The sequence below is a fragment of the Chanodichthys erythropterus genome, chromosome 5, assembly GCF_024489055.1.
Source record: "Chanodichthys erythropterus isolate Z2021 chromosome 5, ASM2448905v1, whole genome shotgun sequence".
In the NCBI taxonomy this organism is placed as follows: domain Eukaryota; kingdom Metazoa; phylum Chordata; class Actinopteri; order Cypriniformes; family Xenocyprididae; genus Chanodichthys; species Chanodichthys erythropterus.
The window spans coordinates 5657266-5678506 of NC_090225.1; the positions used below are offsets into that span (position 1 = coordinate 5657266).

At 39.3% G+C, this 21241-nt stretch overlaps 1 protein-coding gene across 11 annotated transcripts in view; it reads left to right on the forward strand.

Moving 5' to 3' along the window:
- kiaa1109 (KIAA1109 ortholog) overlaps positions 1-19512 on the forward strand; it is an 89455-nt gene extending 69943 nt beyond the window's left edge. For 10 of the 11 annotated variants that reach the window (XM_067385768.1, XM_067385774.1, XM_067385771.1 and 7 more), the window contains 17 exons: positions 1689-1850; positions 1967-2106; positions 2187-2385; positions 3632-3835; positions 3961-4137; positions 4645-4782; positions 7935-8144; positions 8245-8398; positions 8498-8655; positions 9097-9286; positions 9390-9607; positions 9701-9952; positions 10034-10237; positions 13320-13514; positions 13647-13781; positions 14313-14481; positions 18383-19512. In XM_067385768.1, the coding sequence (XP_067241869.1) occupies positions 1689-1850; positions 1967-2106; positions 2187-2385; positions 3632-3835; positions 3961-4137; positions 4645-4782; positions 7935-8144; positions 8245-8398; positions 8498-8655; positions 9097-9286; positions 9390-9607; positions 9701-9952; positions 10034-10237; positions 13320-13514; positions 13647-13781; positions 14313-14481; positions 18383-18602 (3125 nt within the window). In that variant the 3' untranslated portion in view covers positions 18603-19512. The remainder of the gene's footprint in view (positions 1-1688; positions 1851-1966; positions 2107-2186; positions 2386-3631; positions 3836-3960; positions 4138-4644; positions 4783-7934; positions 8145-8244; positions 8399-8497; positions 8656-9096; positions 9287-9389; positions 9608-9700; positions 9953-10033; positions 10238-13319; positions 13515-13646; positions 13782-14312; positions 14482-18382) is intronic. The other variant, XM_067385770.1, reaches the window with a different exon arrangement.
- The last annotated feature ends 1729 nt before the right edge of the window (positions 19513-21241 follow it).

Genomic DNA, 21241 nt, shown 5'->3' on the forward strand with positions numbered 1-21241 from the left:
TCCTGCATGCGCTTATGTGCTCTGTCACTGGAGCCTACACCTCTGAGCTCAGCTGTAGCGCATGACTGTTTTTGATCAGCGTTCACAGTTGCCACTGTGCAGGATCTTTTTTCCGCTGTGGTTCGGTTGTTTTTACTGCCGATGTGCCATTGCTTGGTTTGAGTCAAGCTTCCATTATTAGTTGTTATTATAATATTATTGGCAACAATTTTATTTTACTCATTTTTTTTTCTTTTTCTGTTTGCTCTCTTTCTCGGGTTTATCTCACTGACATCAAACTAGAAAAGATATATATATATATATATATATATATATATATATATATATATATATATATATATATATATATATATATATATATATATATATATATATATATATATATATATATATATATATATATATATATACACACTACCGTTCAAGTGTTTGAAGTCGAGTCACTTTTTTTTTTTCACTTCTGCTCACCAAGGCTGCGTTTATTTGATCAAAAATACAGTAAAAAGTTATTAAATTTAAAAAACCTCTTTCTATTTTATTATATTTTCAAATATAATTTATTCCTGTGATGCAAAGCTGAATTTTCAGCATCATTACTCCAGTCTTCAGTGTCACATGATCCTTCAGAAATCATTCTAATATGATGATTTGCTGCTCAAGAAACATTTCTTAATATTATCATATTACGTTGAAAACGGTTGTGCTGCTTTAATATTTTTGAGGAAACTGTGCCTTTTTTTAAGGTTCCTTTGATAAATAGAAAGTTCAAAAGAACAGCTTTTATTTGAAATACAAATATTTTATAACCATATAAATGTCTTAATGTGTTAATGTGTCCTTGACCTGAACAAAAGTATTAATTGACAAAACTGAACAAAAGTAATAAATCTTACTAACCCCAAACTTTCAAACAGTAGTGTATAATAGTAAAATATGTGTGTGTGTGTGTGTGTATATATATATATATATATATATATATATATATATATATATATATATATATATATATATATATATATATATATATATATATATATATATATATTAGTTGCAAGAAAAAGTGTGTGAATCACTTAGAATCTGTGAAAATGTGAATAATTTTAACAAAATAAGAGAGATCATACAAAATTCATGTTACTTTTTGTTTAGTACTGTCTTGGTTAAGATATTTATCTATTTATTTATTTAGAAGATGATCTTAACTATGCCTTCAAGTAACTACTGAGGTTTCACTATTTTATATATATATATATATATATATTAGTAAATAATCATCACTCACTATCACACATTCACTGACAAATTTAAAATATCTTGTCATTTGCTCAGCCTCATGTTGTTCCGAACCCAACACAAAATGTAATTTAGCTTGAATGTTCTATGTTCTCTTTTCCATGTTATGAAAGTGGATGGTGATATTTATACTGCAAACTACAAACCGTTCTAGACACTACTATCCATTGATTGCTATCCATTGTTTTTTAACCATTTTCTGTTACTGCTTGTGTTAATTTCTGGGTGTTTTGGCTGCTCTGTTGTGCATCATGCATGCTGGAGGTGTGTTAGGTGCCTTATGGTTGCATCCTGCTCTGAATCTTTTGCGTTCAGTGACAGTGAATGATAACTTGACAGCAAAGAAGGATTGTTCTCAACTTTATGTGTGTGTGTGTGGGTGTGTGTGTGAGCAGCTAAAGGGAAGGCAGGTGTAGGGGTGAAGACTGCTAAGCTGTATGCATGGGTAGCCCTGCAGACACTACCAGAGGAAATGGTCATCAGCCCATGCCTGCTGGACTTCCTGGAGAAAGCACTGGAGACAATTCCCATCACACCAGTTGATAGGAACTACACAAGTCAGTGTGGTTTCAGATTTATCATTTGTCACTTGAATAACATATGATAAAATCACATTTCTATGAGGTGTTTTTGTGTGTATATGTTATGCTGATATAAATGTGTGTTTGTGTAGCCCTCAATGTTCCTGAGGAGGATGTGGGTCACTTTGATTCGGTGGAGCCTTTGGAGGAGTCTCAGGTGTCTCTCGTGTCTTCTGCTTCATATCCGTACTCCTCCTTCCCTGTGGATGTGGTAGTTTATGTCAGGGTGCAGGTATACCAGCGTTTCTCCATTTGTACTCACTAGTGACCATCTCAGAGCGGTTTGTTAATTTCGCCGTGTTTGTTTCTCAGCCATCTCAGATCCGGTTCAGTTGTCTGCCCATGTCTCGAGTGGAGTGCATGCTGAAACTTCCCTCTCTGGACCTGGTCTTCTCATCCAATAGGGGTGAACTTGAGCCCACCAGTGCCACCCATCCAACTGAGGGTCAACAGACACCTTCCTCCACACCTCCATCGGTACACAATGCCAACAGAGTGCCTGGAAGCAAAGGTATGAATTGTGATTTGTCAAGTAAGACATGTTCCTGGGTCAACATCCTTTTGATTTTCCCAGCAAACAACGCCCCAAGTCCTTCACATAAAAATAAGTCTATAGGCTTTCACAGACAACCTAGGAAGTTGGGGAAGGTCTCGTTTTTTAAAGGTGCCATCGATCGTTTTTTTTACAAGATGTAATATAAGTCTAAGATGTCCCCTGAATGTGTCTGTGAAGTTTCAGCTTAAAATACCCCATAGATTTTTTTAAATTAATTTTTTTTAACTGCCTATTTTGGGGCATCATTAAATATGAGCCGATTTATGCTGCGTGGCCCCTTTAATTCTCATGCTCTCCACCCACGGAGCTCGCGCTTGCCTTTAACAGTGCATAAACGAAGTTTACACAGCTAATATAACCCTCAAAATGGATTTTACAAAGTGTTCGTCATGCATACGGCATGCATGCGTCGGATTATGTGAGTATTGTATTTAATTGGATGTTTACATTTGAGGCTGTGCTCTGTGGCTAACGGCTAATGTTACACTGTTGGAGAGATTTATAAAGAATGAAGTTGTGTTTATGAATTATACAGACTGCAAGTGTTTTAAAAAAAGAAAATAACGACAGCTCTTGTCTCCGTGAATACAGTAAGAAACTATGGTAACTTTAACCACATTTAACAGTACATTAGCAACATGCTAACGAAACATTTAGAAAGACAATTTACAAATATCCCTAAAAATATCATGTTATCATGGATTATGTCAGTTATTATTGCTCCATCTGCCATTTTTCGTTATTGTCCTTGCTTGCTTACCTAGTCTGATGATTGTGCTGTTCCAGACGTTACTGCCTGCCCTTGTCTAATGCCTTTCATAATGTTGGGAACATGGGCTGGCATATGCAAATATTGGGGGCGTACATATTAATGATCCCGACTGTTACGTAACAGTCGGTGTTATGTTGAGATTCGCCTGTTCTTCGGAGGTCTTTTAAACAAATGAGATTTATATAAGAAGGAGGAAACAATGGAGTTTGAGACTCACTGTATGTCATTTCCATGTACTGAACTCTTGTTATTCAACTATGCCAAGATAAATTAAATTTTTAATTCTAGGGCACCTTTTTTTAATTTTCATTACAAGCTGTTCACACATCTGCAATAAAAAAGCGATTGATACATGAGAAATTTTTACATTTAGCCCGTTTAAGGCTGTATTGACTAATGGTAATCATCGTAACCTCTTCCACCCCTCAGGTCCATCCACAGGGTTAGGCAGTCCTCTGGGGCGGAGTCGCCACCACAGCAGCCAATCAGATCTAACAGGCCCACCGATTAACTCATCAGGTCTGAGTTTCACTGCCTGTATGTCAGATTTCTCCCTGTATGTGTTTCATCCTTATGGAGCCGGCAAACAGAAGTCTGCAGTTACTGGCCTTCCGCCTGGACCAGGACCACTGGGTGAGAGCCCCATGCCAAGACATTACTCAGAAATATTGTGATGGTTTATAAGTAACATAAATGTGTATATACTGTAAAAAGATTTATGGGAGAGGGAATTCTGGAGATGACTTTGTTTGTTTCAGGAGCAGCGGATGAAGAGGCCTCTTCGGTGACAGGCAGGAAAGATTCTCTATCCATCAACTTGGAGTTTGTGAAAGTCAGTCTTTCCAGGATGAGACGTACAGGATGTCCAGCATTTATTGATACTTCCATTGCTAGCAAAGGTGGGAAGATGGACACCACTCTTATCAACATCTCAGGTGAGTAATTCAAAATGAAGTATTTTTATTCAGCAAGAACACATTAAATTGATCAGAAGTCACAGTAAAGACATTTATAATGTTACAAAAGATTTCTGTTTCAAATAAATGCTGTTCTTTTGAACTTTCAATTCATCAAAGAATCCTAAAAACCAAAATATTAAGCCTTACAACTGTTTTCAACATTGATAATCATAAGAAATGTTTCTTGAGCATCAAATCAGCATATTAGAATGATTTCTGAAGAATCATGTGACACTGAAGATTGGAGTAATGATGCTGAAAAATTCAGCTTCATCATAACAAGAATAAATTACATTTTAAAATATATTCAAATAGAAAATAGTTATTATAAATTATTATAAAATGTAACAATATTGCTGTTTTTACTGTATTTTTGATCAAATAAATACAGCCAATAAAATATAATAAAAGGAAATCCTTCAGTTTTCTCATTAACTAATTTGAAAAATTTGTTTTTTCTTTCTATCTTTCTGTTTTTCCTAGCGGTGTGTGATATCGGTTCTGCTTCCTTCAAGTATGACATGAGACGTCTGAGTGAGATTCTTGCATTCCCACGAGCTTGGTACCGCAGAAGCATTGCTAGGAGATTGTTTCTAGGAGACCAGACCATTAACTTACCAGGTTATACATATATTCTCAATGTTACACTACTGTTCAAAAGTTTGGAATCACCATTAAGTTTTTGGAAGAAATTGATGCAAAAGTAGCAGTTAAGTAACAAAAACAGTAACACTGTAAGTAACTATTGAGATATTAAACAGCTTGTTAAATACTTTTAAGATGTTTTTTTATATATTCTTATCAGAATTGAAAAGTTGTGCTACTGATGTGTGGCAATCGAAATTTAATGTTTTTTTCACTTGCTGGAGTATTAAGTACACTTCAATTTTTCAAATCAATTTTTTGGAAAAAACAAACAAAACACAAGCCACATTTCATCAGTCTGTTGTTCTTTTGCGAGATGGAGGCTGTTTCATGCACTGCTGTCTAGAAAGAAGAAAGCAAACTTGATGTAACCATGACAGATGCCTGCTGGACAACAGCAAGCAGTTTGAGAAAGCGACCCCTCACTGGTGCTCAGCTGGCAGCTTCATTGATCCGTACATGCCAAACAGCAGTTCCATCTGCAACAGTGAAGAGAGATGCCTTTTAGGCAGAGTTTAATAGCCAAAGCTACATCTCAAATGAGAAAATAAGACAAAAAGAAGGAAAAAAGAACAAACCTTAGTTTGAGATGATCTGTTTTAATTTGAGCTGTTAAAGTTCAGAGATTAAAGTTCTTTCATCATTTACTCACCCTTATGTCATTCCAAACCCATAAGACCGTCCCTTCATTGAAAGTCAGTGTGACCAAAACTTGGAGATCCAAAAAGGCTTTCTAAAACTAAATTCAAATGAATCAAGTGTTTCAATCCAAGCAGTGTGAAAAGATTTAATTTATCCTTTTTATTTACATCTAAACAATGATTGACACACATACACAGAACACATCACCTATGATAAACACAGAACCTCAAACATGCCTGCGTGATGCGCCAGAATGAGGATTGTTCTCGCACACACAAGCTTCCTGTGTACTATGTGTGGTGCGTCTTGTGTATGTGTGTTTATATGTGAATAAAAGCCTAAATTATATCTATACAGCATATAAAGTGATCATATCTCTTCACAGGACTTTGCTTAAACCGCTTGATTCAAATGAATTTCGTTGGTAACACTTTACAATAAGGTTCATTAGTTAAACATTAGTTAATGTATTAACTAACATGAACTAACCATAAGTAATACATTTGTTACTGTATTCGTTAACATTAGTTAGTGAAAATACAGTTGCTCATTGTTTGTTAGTTCACAGTGCATTAACTAATGTTAACAAGATTTCAGTATCGTATTAGTAAATGTTGAAATTTACATTCACAAAGATTAATAAATGCTGTAGAAGTGCATTAATAGTTCATGTAAACTAATTCAGTTAACTAATGTTAACTAATGAACCTTATTGTAAAGTGTTATCATTTCGTTTTTATGACCTTTTTGGATGTTCCAAGTTTTGGTTACCTTGACTTCCGATGGAGGGACAGAAACCACTCAAAACCTTTGGTTAATCTTCAAAGAACAAAGTAAGGATGTTTTCTATTATATCTATTATGGGTTACACTTTATTTGGCAACAGTTTATTTTACACTGTCCTTGTTACATATGTTACATGTGGTTACTGTAGTAATGACTATAAATTATGCATAATTACATGCAACTAACCCTAAATCAAACCCTAATCCTAAACCCATCTCTATAGTAAGTACATGTAGTTAATTATTATTACTCGGTACTTAAATGTATAATTACACTATTACAATGACACCTTAAAATAAAGTGTAACCCTTTAATTACATTGTACTCAAATAAGCACTGAGTAATATTAATTAACTACATATACTTAGGGTTAGGGTTACGGTTAGGGTTCGGGTTCGGTTTAGGGTTAGTTACTTGTAATTCTGCATAACTTACTGTAGTAAGTACATGTAGTAATGTGTAACTACATCGCCTTAAAATAAAGTGTTACCATCTTATGGGTTTGGAATGACATCAGAGTAAGTAAATGATGACAGAATTTTCATTTTTGGAACTATCTCTTTAAGAATTCCTTCAGAAGCATGTGATTTAAGCTTCACCTGAATATCTTAAAGGTGCAATGTGTAAGAATTTTGCAGTGAAATATCCAAAAACCACTAGGTCAGTGTTATATATTTTGTTCACTTGAGTACTTACAACATCCCAAATGTCTGCAACTATTTGTAAATCGTGAGAAAATTGCAATTTTAACCAAGGCTCCGGGACGTGTGAGGAGTCGCCTGTCAATTGCGTCATACCCGCGTTACCCTCGGTTTCCAGTTTTGTTTTGTAGAAACCATGGAAACACCAAAGACGCTTTAATATTTACATTTTAATAGGCAAGGGAACAACTGTTTTGATATATTTATAGACAGAACGTAATTATTGTTATATAGCTCAACATGTTTAGTCTTATTGTTTAAATCTAATTTTCTTGATTTTTTTGCGAGTACCATGCTTTACCATGCCTCAGAGAAAAACACTATTTTGTGAAGTAGCTAACATAGCATAATCAGGTGCAGCTTTATTTTTAGTAACAGTAATACAGAATTTTCTCCATCATACGAATTGCATGCCAACACAATCATCCAGCATTTAATATGATATTCTGAAATCGATCTATCTTACTGCAGTGTGTAACAGTGTCTCACAGCAGCCAGCGAGTGAACGCACAGAGTAACGTTATAACATCGTTTTCAACACACTCAAATGTATCTAATATGATAAACAGAGCTACGTTACCTCATGCGCTTGGCTGGAAAAGCGGAAGCAGCGCCGGCGACTGTGTCATAATAAAAGTTCTGCTGCTCTTGAGGTGTGTGTTGCGCAATCGCTCCAGCTCCTCGTTCAGCTCCACAACACTCGCTCCTGCTCTGCTTCATACTACCGTAATATTAATTATCGCATATTCCTATCCCAATTCTTTTCCACCAGCTGTGATGTGAAGACCACATGTCCCAAGATTCCATGCTCAAACTTGCCATCAAATTACGCCTTTGTTTTGAATAGGCCTTTAGCGGATAGAAAATATTACATATTGCACCTTTAATGAAGCCAAGTTCAAACTTTTGAACAGTAATGTATTTCTGTTTCCAGTCATCTTGCATCTTCAGATGAATCCTGGAAAGTATTGATGATAACTGCTCTAAAATGTGTTGTAGCTTCAGGTCCTGCCACGCCGGATTCAGTGGAGAGCATCGCCCAGCACCTGTCTCCTGAGTCCAGCCGAAAAGCGTACTGGAGGACGTGGGACGGCCAATCCACTCAACACCCCTCCGTCTTCACTGATGCCACACCAAGCCACGCACACCTAAAATCACCTGCCACAGGACGTTCCCGCAGTGTGTCCGACTCCTCAGCACCACGCAGAGGTACACATCCATGCTGCAAGAGGTCTGATAATGATGTGCAGCTCTGTGGCTCTACCATCCTCACATATTAAACCAACTGTGTGTGTGTGTGTCTCTACAGACTCTGTCACCAAGACCTCCACCCCTTCATTTCGGAATGGAAAAACAGCAGCAGCACAGCAGGGTTCGCCATGGGAGACGCTGGTGGTGTTCGCCATCAACCTTAAACAGCTTAATGTCCAGATGAACATGAGCAATGTCATGGGCAACAATACGTACGAGAGACCTACAGAAACTATTTAATTAGTGCAGCTGTTAACATGCTTGATATCTCTCTGTTTGATGTTTTTTTATGTATGTGTGTGTTTAAACAGTTGGACAACAAGTGGGCTGAAGAGTCAGGGCCGTCTGTCAGTGGGCAGTAACAGAGATCGTGAGATCAGCATGTCTATCGGACTGGGTCGCTCCAAACTGGATTCTAAAGGAGGAGTGGTGGGTGGCAACATTGACGTCAACACACTGGAGATGGTTTGTAAGTATACTTTCATTTATTTTTTAGAGAGGATGTACTTGCTATAAAAACTGGTTATGTCAGTTTTTCCTGAATACATATTTTCTCTAATTATTAGAAATATATATTATAGTGTTAGAATAACCAATTACTACAGCTATCAAAACAGATTTTAATTTTCCATTCATCACCACAAAATGTCTATCACATTGTTTTCAGATAGCTTTATAGAAGTAAGTATTGATATTGACTAGGAGTGTGATGGTACACAAAACTGACTGTTCAGTACATACCTTGGTTTACTGAAAAAATTGTCAACTATAATTAAAAATTAATTAATTTATAAATTATTTAATCAAAAATGAATTTATTTATAAATTAATTAATTAACATGCTTTGATGGCACACAACCCTGGTGTCTGGTCATCGTCTTCAGTAACTGATAACTGATTGTTCTTCTAGCCCATATTTCAGAACATCCAAATCAGCAGCCCAGTCATAAGATCCAGATCACCATGGGCTCCACAGAGGCCCGGCTGGACTATATGGGCTCCAGCATATTAATGGGCATCTTCAGTAACGCTGACCTGAAACTCCAGGATGAGTGGAAGGTGAACCTCTGCACAACTGAGGCCAGTCTATCTGAGAAAAGGTAAGGCAGCATAAAAGAACTGCCAGTCATACTAGCTTATCAACTGAAGGAAATGTAAGACACTACCTGAACCATAACATTCTCTGATGTGCACATCCTCCAGTGAGATCTTTGTACATGGAGACCTGCAGTGGGACATATTCCAGGTGATCATCTCCCGCTCCACCACCCCTGACCTGATAAAGATTGGCATGAAGCTGCAGGAGTTCTTCACACAGCAGTTTGACACCAGCAAGCGAGCCCTGTCCACCTGGGGTCCGGTGCCCTACAATCCTCCCAAAACCCCGGTCATCAACATGGACAAAGGAGCAGCTGAGCTCTGTTAGTGTGCTTGTGACCATTTTACTTTTAAAATACAATTTTGTTGTTAATGAAATTACATTAAAGACCAACATGAATGTCTTTTTCTCTCAGATATGGATGCAGCTCATCACAGACATTGGCCCAATGTGTTGAAGATGGTGGCTGGATGTCACATTTCCCTCTTCCAGATGCCCCTCCCAGAGGATGCTGTGCAGCTGGGCGGCTCGATGAGTCTCCATGGCAACCACATGACTCTGGCTTGTTTCCATGGGCCCAACTTCCGTTCCAAGTCCTGGGTGCTGTTCCACCTGGAAGAGCCCAACATCGCCTTCTGGACTGAAGCACAGAAGATCTGGGAGGATGGTACAAACACAGTGCTAGTTTTCCATCCATCCATTCCCCTTCTCATAAATTGTAACTAACCAGATGTGTTTTTTTGTCTAGGCTCCAGTGATGATTCTACATATATAGTTCAAACCCTTGACTTTCACCTTGGGCATAATACCATGGTAACCAAGCCTTGTGGTGCTCTGGAGAGCCCGATGGCAACCATCACTAAGGTTACCCGCCGTCGTCATGAAAACCCCCCGCATGGGGTGGCTACAGTCAAAGAATGGTTCAACTATGTCACTGCCATGAGGAACGAAGGTAAATGTTGCACACTCAATGGCTGTTCCAATCCTAGTGAGCTGCTTTGCTGTCTGTTCCCTACATAGGCAGCTGCCTTCTAAGGCATCAAATTGAACCTCAGGAGTGACCAAGTGACAAGCAGTGCTTCTTACCTAGGAGTGGAAAAAAAAAACATTGATACCATGTTAACAGTATAATACACCTAAGATAATATCGTAAATAATCTGGTTCATACTCCAACATAATAGGTCTGTGGTATTGCAAACAAACAAAAACAAGATGATGACACAGTGTGTAGCTGCTACTGCTACACAAAATCATATCAATATTTTGTGAGGTGATAAATATTGCTAGGTGACAGATGAAAGAAAGACACTATACCCAAATCCAAAAAAACGTTTTCCGTTCACCTGCTGACCCAGAGAGTGCTGTTGTATAGGTATGAAACAGCTTCACAAACGGTCTTTTCCACCACACAATATCATTATTTTTGTAATAATTACGATGATCACAGAAGAACTTGGTTAAAAGTTTATAATTCAGATATAAACACTGATGTCTACAGTAGAGATCAAATCCTTTAGAAATAATCTTTCGAAAGTAACAGTGCTTCAAATAACAATTGTATCAATTGCATCGTTACACCAGTAGGTGGCGACAAGATAAAAATGTATTTGTCATTGAATCATTCATTCAAACGATTCTTTTTTTTTTTTTAATAATTAATTCAGATTAATTAAACATTTTAAAGATGCAGTCCGCAACTGTTTTTGTGTTAAAAATTTACAAAAACTATATAATGAGAATATACAACATAAATCCATTTTCCAAACCGTGTTTTTGCCTTACCCGGAATCATTATGGTACACTTATAATAAGTTTTTATATTCGGACTATTTCAGACCAGACTGGTAGGACTCACCACAGAGTATCACAGTAACTGCGTGACATTAACAGAGAAAAGTAGCTCCGGCTAAAATGTTCCTCCGTAAGACGTGTGCAGTTCTGTTTATTAACCGCTAGAGGGCCAAAAATCGCAAACAGCAGCTTTAAATAGACTGCAGCAAATAACATTTTGTCAGAAACCTCTAGTAAATTACATGTTAATTTATTTAGTTGTCTGTTCAGAATCGTGGGAGACTCATGATCTCTGTTTGAAACAAAAAAATTGTGATTCTCAATTTATCCAGAATCGTGCAGCTGGTTACAAACACATCCTTACACTCATATTTTGAATATGAATATTTTTTGTTAGTTAAACACAAATTTTTAGAACTGTACCATAAAAACATATTTATTTAGTGAAAATCTGATATCATAACAGCCCTATCTCTCACATGAACTGCACAGGAGAGTAGATTTTAAATTAATTTATATTAATTTAAATTAATTTAAGATAATTTCATTAGCAAGTTGCTAAGTTAAAAGTAAAAACACAACGCACTTAAAAGTATATAAATGCACATCATACACAAATATTGGGTAGATGTCAATTTTTAATTGGATTTAAACAATTCTTAGTTATCAGCTCTAGCCTGGATGCCAGCCGAACTGAGCCCCGCCCATAACATTTTGAGGTCGGGGAGTTCGGTCTGGACTTGATCCGTAGAGGAGTAATTATGCCCGAACAGAAACTCTTCGGACCAATCACATTGTCAGGGCGATGATTGACAGATTATCACCAGAAACGTAATCAGCCACGTCATCAAAGAGCACTTGGGGAGTTTGATTGACAAGCGATCTAACCAATCGGAACGCCGCATCTGCTATTTTGTCCGACAAAGCAGTCAGGAGTTAGAAGATTAACATCGGTGGAGTTAAACTTGAAAAATTGTGCATATTGATGTCTTTCCGCGTTTGAAACAACATTCATTCTCATGTTCATTCATGTTTATTTGATGCTATAAATGGACTAGTAGGAAGAGATGATCGGTTAACGAGCCTCTTGAGCTGAGGCGCTACAGCAATCTGTCACGATCATGGTCACAACACATTAAAGAGCCACAAAACAGTTTTTATTGTTTGAATTTTTTAATAACTACCAGTTTGAAAGCTGGGACTTTGTTTAATATCATAAGTAACCTGCTCTGTCTCGTCTGTCGATGTTTTGTCAGTGTCCTCTTTGCTCAGCAATGTATTTTCCATTCTGTGTGGCATGACAGCTCCACGGCTTGTCGGACAAAGCAACAGTAACTAAGGGGGGCGAGTCTTTGCGAAAGGTCAATTAGTTTACAACAATGATGGCTGTTGTTGAAGAACCGGTGGCGCGAGTGTTAATGAGCTTCACCTGGGAGGCGCACCGGCCTTGAGTCCCTCACGGAGCAGCTCCGGGAGCATAAAAGGAGGAGCGAATACAGTAAAGGAGGCTGGAACCGGCGAACGTTAAAACAAAAATCTTTAATAAAATAAGCAAAGAACAAAACTAAAGTAATGCCGGCAGACCCTCGCGGACATCTGCCGGCCACACAAACATAATAAAACATAAAGTAAAGTCCAGGCCTGGTCCTCTCTCATCCTTCACTGATGTCGCTCCTCCTTTTATGCCTCCGGAGCTCCTCCGTGAGAGACTTGAGGCCGGCCTGCTCGTCACAGATATATACTATACTGCTTTAGAATTTATCCACAATTTTAAGACCCGGCTCAAGGTCCTTTCCCGGTTGTAGAAAAGCCATTGCATGGGCAGCACGTCTATGATTCCTTACCTCTTTACCTGCCTGCATTTTTGATTAATTTTCACAAAAAAATTATATGGCCCCCAGAATATTTCGTTTTATGAATATCTGAGCATGCAGTATATCAAAAGAAAGAGCAGAAAAGTTTTATTCTAGCTTCATGCATTCTTTTTATCAACACTTGAGTGTGGGTAAGTTCATTAAAAAAGCAATATTTTGAACAAAGAGCTGAAAAAATATGGAAAAATAAAGATAAAGCATGCATAAGCAATGCTTCTGTTGATTGTTTTTGCTCCTTTTTGCCTGTTTTGATCCAGAGATTCTGTACTCTTTCAGAAGTTGCATAATAGCGCCCCCTACCGTATAACAGTGAAAACACGGAAAGCCAGAAAATTTTCCTTAAAAAATAATCCTCTCTTTTGTTTCAGAGCTGAACTTGTTGCGTAACGTGGATGCAAACAACTCAGAAAGTGGAGCAGCAGCAAAGAGCTCCAGCCTTCTGAGCGGCTTCAGGGGCTCCTCCAGCTACAACCACGAAACCGAGACCATCTTCGCCCTTCCCAAAATGCAACTCGAGTTCAAATCCATTCATGTACAAGACCCAGAGGAACCTTCTCTCAGTGGTACAGTCTAATAACCTGCCAGATTTTCAAAATCTGGTAGCCTCTGGCAGCTACATTGCTATTGTTTTTTCCTAAGGTTGCTAGTGAAGCTTGTACAGTATGAAACCTCGCTGACTCTGAGCTGTGTTGCAGATGCTGGCAGTAAGCCCAAAGTGGAGTGCAGTGTGGTCACCGAGTTCACCGATCACATCTGTGTCACCATGGATGCAGAGCTTATCATGTTCCTGCATGACCTGGTGTCAGCATACTTGAAAGAAAAAGAGAAAGGTGAGATCATGAAATCAAGATTCACTCTTGGGATTTTCACACTGCGCTTAACCTTGGGTTATTGTTGTTCTAAACTCCGCTTTAACCCGGATAAAGGAACATTTCACACTCATAATTTAGAAGCAAGGTTAACACCGTTTTTTTTTATATTTTATATAAATAGTAAATTCATCGTTTGATGAAATGCTGACAGAAAATGCGACAATTCGAATGAAGAAGAGACGTATAATTTTTACTTTTATAGTCCAAAATGTCATTCAGCATAAACTCGATAGTACAGTCGGCAATACGAGGATGCATCCAATCATTGACGCTGCAAATATGCAAATAAGAATGTGAACACAGGGTTTAGGATTAATTGTTAACCCTGGGTAAATTATGAGCAGTGTGAAACGTGAGGCAAGATAACACAGGATTCCGTTTACCCGGGGTTTAGAATTACCCAGGGTTAACCATTTCAAGTGTGAAAAGCCCTTCTGTTTCCTTTGTTCATAAATGTCCCTTGTCACTGAGCATGTGCTTGTGTTGTAGCCCTCTTCGCGCCGCGCATCTTGGCGTCTCGATCTGGTCAGAAGAGCCCCACCGCGCAGCAGGATGAAGGCTCATCAGAGAAGAAGGAAAAGGAAGAGGGAATAAACTATACTACAGTGGACTGGAGAGAGTTCCTCTGCAACACATGGCATCTGGAGCCCACACTACGGTAATACTGGTCACATGACCTCAACTCATGTTCCACACAGACCTATCTGATGTCTCAAATCAAATAGACTTGTGTGTTAATAGACAGTTGCTGTGGGGTTCTTGGTTGGTTGTGAGGGCATTGTTAGGCAGTTGTTAAGGTGTTCTGACTGGAAGGTAGGGAGTTGCTAGGGTGTTCTGGCTGGTTGTTCGCGTGTTGCTAGGTGGTAGTTAAGGTTTTCTGACTGTACGGTAGGGAGTTGCTAGGGTGTTCTAGCTGGTTGCTGTGGGGATCTGGGTGGTTGCTCAGGTGTTGCTAGATGGTAGTTGAGGTTTTCTGACTGGACGGTAGGGAGTTGCTAGGGTGTTCTAGCTGGTTGCTGTGGGGATCTGGGTGGTTGCTCCGGTGTTGCTAGGTGGTAGTTAAGGTTTTCTAAATGAGTGGTAGGGAGTTGCTAGGGTGTTCTAGCTGGTTGCTGTGGGGATCTGGGTGGTTGCTCAGGTGTTGCTAGATGGTAGTTGAGGTTTTCTGACTGGACGTTAGGGAGTTGCTAGGGTGTTCTAGCTGGTTGCTGTGGGGATCTGGGTGGTTGCTCGGGTGTTGCTAGATGGTATTTGAGGTTTTATGACTGGACAGTAGGGAGTTGCTAGGGTGTTCTAGCTGGTTGCTCGGGTGTAGCTAGGTGGTAGTTAAGGTTTTCTAAATGAATGGTAGGGAGTTGCTAGGGTGTTCTAGCTGGTTGCTGTGGGGATCTGGGTGGTTGCTCGGGTGTTACTAGGTGGTAGTTAAGGTTTTCTAAATGAATGGTAGGGAGTTGCTAGGGTGTTCTGGCTGGTTGCTGTGGGGATCTGGGTGGTTGCTCGGGTGTTACTAGGTGGTAGTTAAGGTTTTCTAAATGAATGGTAGGGAGTTGTTAGGGCGTTCTGGCTGGTTGCTGTGGGGATCTGGGTGGTTGCTTGGGTGTTGCTAGGTGGTAGTTGAGGTTTTCTGACTGGACGGTAGGGAGTTGCTAGGGTGTTCTAGCTGGTTGCTCGGGTGTTGCTAGGTGGTAGTTAAGGTTTTCTAAATGAATGGTTGGGAGTTGCTAGGGTGTTCTGGCTGGTTGCTGTGGGGATCTGGGTGGTTGCTCGGGTGTTGCTAGGTGGTAGTTAAGGTTTTCTAAATGAATGGTAGGGAGTTGCTAGTAGGGGTGGTGAAAAAAATCGATTATTGATTAATCGCGAGTATGTTATGGACGAGTATGAATCGATTATTAAATTTTCAAAAATCGATTTTTTATTTATTTATTTTTTTGCATTATTTTATTTTGTAAAAAATGTTATACCGGGAGTTGAACGTCACGAACGCGCCCAGTTCCAGTTAGCAAGCGCGTGTAACGGCAGCCAGAGCAGGTGTGTAAAATGGAAGAACCAGGAACGAGCAACCAACCGATCCACCCAGCCAGGGGCGGACTGGCCATCTGTGTGATCTGGAGAATCACAGAACGGCCGGTACTCCAGGACGGCCGGCGGGCCGGCCCACCACCCACCGCCACGCACGCAGTCATCATCTGTTTTTTTCCCCCACTAATCTGTTTCACACTCCAGTACTGTAGGGGGCAGCAATGCACCTTTAAGTTGGATGCCAGCTGCACTGGCCGTGGCCGCCAAGTAAGCAGCAAAGACGTTAGATCAGTGGTCTCAAACTGCCGGCCCGCAACTGATCTCAAAAATAAAACATAATCCGGCCCGCTAAATTATTCTTATTCTTATTCTCTAGTTGCTACCTGTCTGATATGCAAAGAAAAAGTCGCCGTTCTAAGGGGCATTCACATATCGCGTCCGCGCCGCATTCTCCTTTCCAATGCGCTTTCGCTCCAGTGGCGTCTGTCGTTGCTATGCAACCATGAGCCGCGCTCTCAATCGCTTCTATTATGAGCGCGCCTGCCTAAATTACAGTAAAAGCACTCGACTTTAAGTCACAAGCGCCGATTTAAACCACCGAAACTTTTTCTTTACCTTGACATGTTTCGACTGCAACCTGCAGTCTTCCTCCACCTGAACACATTGTCTTTCTAGAAGAAAATTGTCCAATTTCTACAGTATGTTGGTTCTGATCTACTTCCTAAAGGAAATAAGCCTTTCATTTATTTGTTATTGTTTAGTTCAACTTGATGAGTCACAACACAATGTGATGTATTCATTTCTGTGTTCTACAGAACATAAGCTACATACAAATAATTCTGAAGTTATAACTACAAGACACAGAAAGTGCTTTGAGTTGTTGTTACTCAATGAAAGAGTTAAGTAATTCAGTAGCTGACTTTTTTTTTAATACTGCAATCACTTTGTAGTGTATTTTCGTTTACTGTTGTGAAATGGAAAATCAATAATCGCTACTCGAGAATCGTTAATAATCGAAAATCGACTGTAATCGAATCGGGACTTCAATAATCGTAATCGAATCGAATCGGGAAATCAGACAGATTAACCACCCCTAGTTGCTAGGGTGTTCTGGCTGGTTGCTGTGGGGATCTGGGTAGTTGCTCGAGTGTTACTAGGTGGTAGTTAAGGTTTTCTAAATGAATGGTAGGGAGTTGCTAGGGCGTTCTGGCTGGTTGCTGTGGGGATCTGGGTGGTTGCTTGGGTGTTGCTAGGTGGTAGTTGAGGTTTTCTGACTGGACGGTAGGGAGTTGCTAGGGTGTTCTAGCTGGTTGCTCGGGTGTTGCTAGGTGGTAGTTAAGGTTTTCTAAATGAATGGTAGGGAGTTGCTAGGGTGTTCTGGCTGGTTGCTGTGGGTATCTCGGTGGTTGCTCGGGTTTTGCTAGGTGGTATTTGAGGTTTTCTGACTGGACGGTAGGGAGTTGCTAGGGTGTTCTAGCTGGTTGCTCAGGTGTTGCTAGGTGGTAGTTAAGGTTTTCCAAATGAATGGTAGGGAGTTGCTAGGGTGTTCTAGCTGGTTGCTGTGGGGATCTGGGTGGTTGCTCGGGTGTTGCTAGGTGGTAGTTAAGGTTTTCTAAATGAATGGTAGAGAGTTGCTAGGGTGTTCTGGCTGGTTGCTGTGGGGATCTGGGTGGTTGCTCGGGTGTTGCTAGGTGGGTGGTTTTCTGACTGGACGATAGGGAGTTGCTAGGGTGTTCTAGCTGGTTGCCGGGGAGGGGATCTTGGTGGTTGCTCGGGTGTTGCTAGGTGGTAGTTAAGGTTTTCTGACTAGACGTTAGGGAGTTCTAGGGTGTTCTAGCTGGTTGCTCGGGTGTTGCTAGGTGGTAGTCAAGGTTTTCTAAATGAATGGTAGGGAGTTGCTAGGGTGTTCAAGCTGGTTGCTGTGGGGATCTGGGTGGTTGCTCGGGTGTTGCTAGGTGGTAGTTAAGGTTTTCTGAATGGATGGTAGGGAGTTGCTAGGGTGTTCTAGCTGGTTGCTGTGGGGATCTGGGTGGGTGCTTGGGTGTTGGTAGATGGGTGCTTTTCTGACTGGACGATAGGGAGTTGCTAGGGTGTTCTAGCTGGTTGCTGGGGAGGGGATCTTGGTGGTTGCTCGGGTGTTGCTAGGTGGTAGTTAAGGTTTTCTGACTGGACGTTAGGGAGCTGCTAGTGTGTTCCGGCTGGTTGATACAAGTTCTAAATAGTTGCCAGATGGTTGTTAAGGTTTTTTTGGGTTAAGGGTTTTCTAGATGGTTGCGATGGTGTTTTTAGGGAGTTGTTAGGAGGTGGTGTTAGCACTTTACTGGGTTGTTGCTGAGTCATTGTGAGAGTTGCAAGAGTGTTCCTGAATGAATGCTAGGCAGTTGCTAGGGTTTTCTGGGTTATTGTCAGGGCATCAGCAGGTGGTTATATGTGGTATACTTGCTTACTCCATACAAGTACACCATCTTTTGCACACTTTTCATACATTTCCATACATTTAATGTCTGTAATGAAGTCATTTGACATGTGCCATGTTTCAGGTTGATCTCGTGGACGGGCCGTAAGATCGATCCGGTGGGGGTGGACTACATTTTGCAGAAGTTGGGATTCCACCATGCCAGGACTACTATTCCCAAGTGGCTGCAGAGAGGAGTGATGGACCCTCTGGATAAAGTTCTGTCCGTTCTCATTAAGAAACTTGGCACGGCATTACAGGATGAGAAAGAGAAGAAAGGTCAAAGAGACAAAGATGAGCATTAACTCAAACACTTCAATGTATTAATACATTTCCGCTACCTGGAGCCATCTGTGTGAATTTTTCTTTTTTTTTTTTCTTTTTTCTTTTTTTAACCTTGTATGAAACCACTGGATTTGTTGCAAACTACTGTACAGCACTCACAAACACATCACAGCCATCGTTATACTGTGTGAACATTAACGTTTGCCCTGGTTCATATGGCTATAGCTCTCGGATGACTGAAAGTGTTTTTTGGTTTTGTACGTTTTAATTTTCAGATAAAGTAAACATTGGATAGCTGCTGCTGCTGAATGCCAGTTGGACTTTTAACATGGATTAAATGCACTTATACGTCACTGACACTAACAAATGATCAGTGATCTTAAGCTACAGTATACAAGTGTGCTCTTGAAATCGGTTTACATGAGTTCAGAGGAGCGATACGCATCCTGTGTTCTTTCTCTGAGGTGAATATACTGCTGAATATTGCCAATCAGACTTTTTAAGTAGTTTAACATTTTAAGAGCAAACAATACAGGTAACCGCTGACCGGTTGGTAAAGTGTTCTTTCAGCCAGCAGAGGAAGTGTGAACATCCCTATGCCTAATTATTCCTTTGAGAGTGACCAAATTTTATGATGCCTGATTAACAACACATTTTGAGGGATGATATAGTGGAAATGCCTCAGATATTCCTGTGAATACATCAGAACCTCAGATTGTGCTGTGTAATGTGAACTGGCCTATAAAGCAAGGCTCTAACTTAAGTAGACAAACAAAATGTAAATATCTTAAATGCATAAGCTGTTACCCATGTTAGGCCTGTGGTGATAGTGTTTTTCCTTTTTTCATAACAAGTGCAATAGACCATTGTATGTACAGAAGTAAATATGTTCAATGTGCTGATTTCTTAACTGAATAAAATCATTACTACTAAAATGAATGATACTTGTAGGTGATGTGTGTTTTTTTTACTGATTTGAAAACTAAGATGAATCTTGTTCATTCATTGCTGTGGAAATGGAAGGTTGCCTTAGGGAACACATGCATAAAGAAAATGTTCAGACATATTACAGAAATAGACTGTTCAGAATAGCATATTATCATCAGTTGTTTTTGCAGTATACATTGTGCAGTGTATGTGTAAAATACCTGGATAAGCACACATTTTTGTTAATTAAAATAAAGCTGAAATAAAACACATATTAGAAAAAAAATGTAAATCCATATTATAAATGCTGCCTGAGTAAGTAACTGAAATAAATTAAGTTTAGGCACTGAAATTACAACAACTGAAAAACAAAGCTAAATAGAAAATTAAAAAACAAACAGCAAAAGAAAAAATTACACTAAAATGAAAACAATAAAATTAATTCAGATAATATAAATGCTGTAATATCTAAATAACACTATCTACTTGATCATTTTCAGTGACTGATGTACTACAATGATTTTAAACATTTTTTTTGACTCGTTTGTTAGACAAAGATCTAGACAGTGTTTAACTAGATGCCACATGCTGGATTAAACATGCAATGTGATTAATGTAGCATAGTAATGTTTGAAATGTTTATTGCCTAATGCCAACTGTTTTTGTAAAAAAAAAAAAAAACAGCCCAGGATACAGCAAGTAACAATGTTACCATTTCACTCAGAACTGGGCCTAAGCAACAATGTACTATCCAATGTACACTTCCAAACATAACCACTGCGTGGCGCACTTTATGTTTATGTATGCAGTTTCAATTCAGCCCGTCATGTTTTGCTTAAAAATCTGAATAGGTAGATTTAAAGGGTTAGTTCAACCATAAATGAAAATAATGTCATTAATTACTCATCCTCATGCCGTTCCACACCCATAAGACCTTTGTTCATCTTCAGAACACAAATTAAGATATTTTAGTTGAAATCCGATGGCTCCGTGAAGCTTTCATAGGGAGCAATGACACTTCCTCTCTCAAGATCCATAAAGGTACTAAAAACATATTTAAATCAGTTCATGTGAGTACAGTGGTTCAATCTCAATATTATAAAGCGACAAGAATATTTTTTGTGCACCAAAAAAACAAAACGACTTATAAAGTTATGGCCGATTTCAAAACACTGCTTCATCAAGCTTCGGAGCGTTATGAATATTTTGTGCCGAATCTGCGGTTCGGAGTGCCAAAGTCAGCCGTTGGCAGTTTGACACGCGATCCGAATCATGATTCGATACACTGATTAATTTGTGCTCCGATGCTTCCTGAAGCAGTGTTTTGAAATCGGCCATCACTAAATAAATCATTATTGGGTTTTTTTGGCGCTCCAAAAATATTCTCGTTGCTTTATAATATTAATATTGAACCACTGTACTCACATGAACTGATTTAAATATGTTTTTAGTACCTTTATGGATCTTGAGAGAGGAAGTGTCATTGCTCCCTATGGAGGCCTCACGGAGCCATCGGATTTCAAAATATCTTAAAATATCTTAATTCGAGTAACATGAGGGTGAGTAAAAAATGACAGAATTTTCATTTTTGGGTGAACTAACCCTTTCAGTCCTTATTTTGTTTTGTTTTTTTGGTGAAAAGAAAATTATTCTCGTCGCTTTAAAGAACCACTATACTCACATGAACTGATTTAAATGTTTTTAGTACCTTTATAGATCTCGAGAGGAAGTA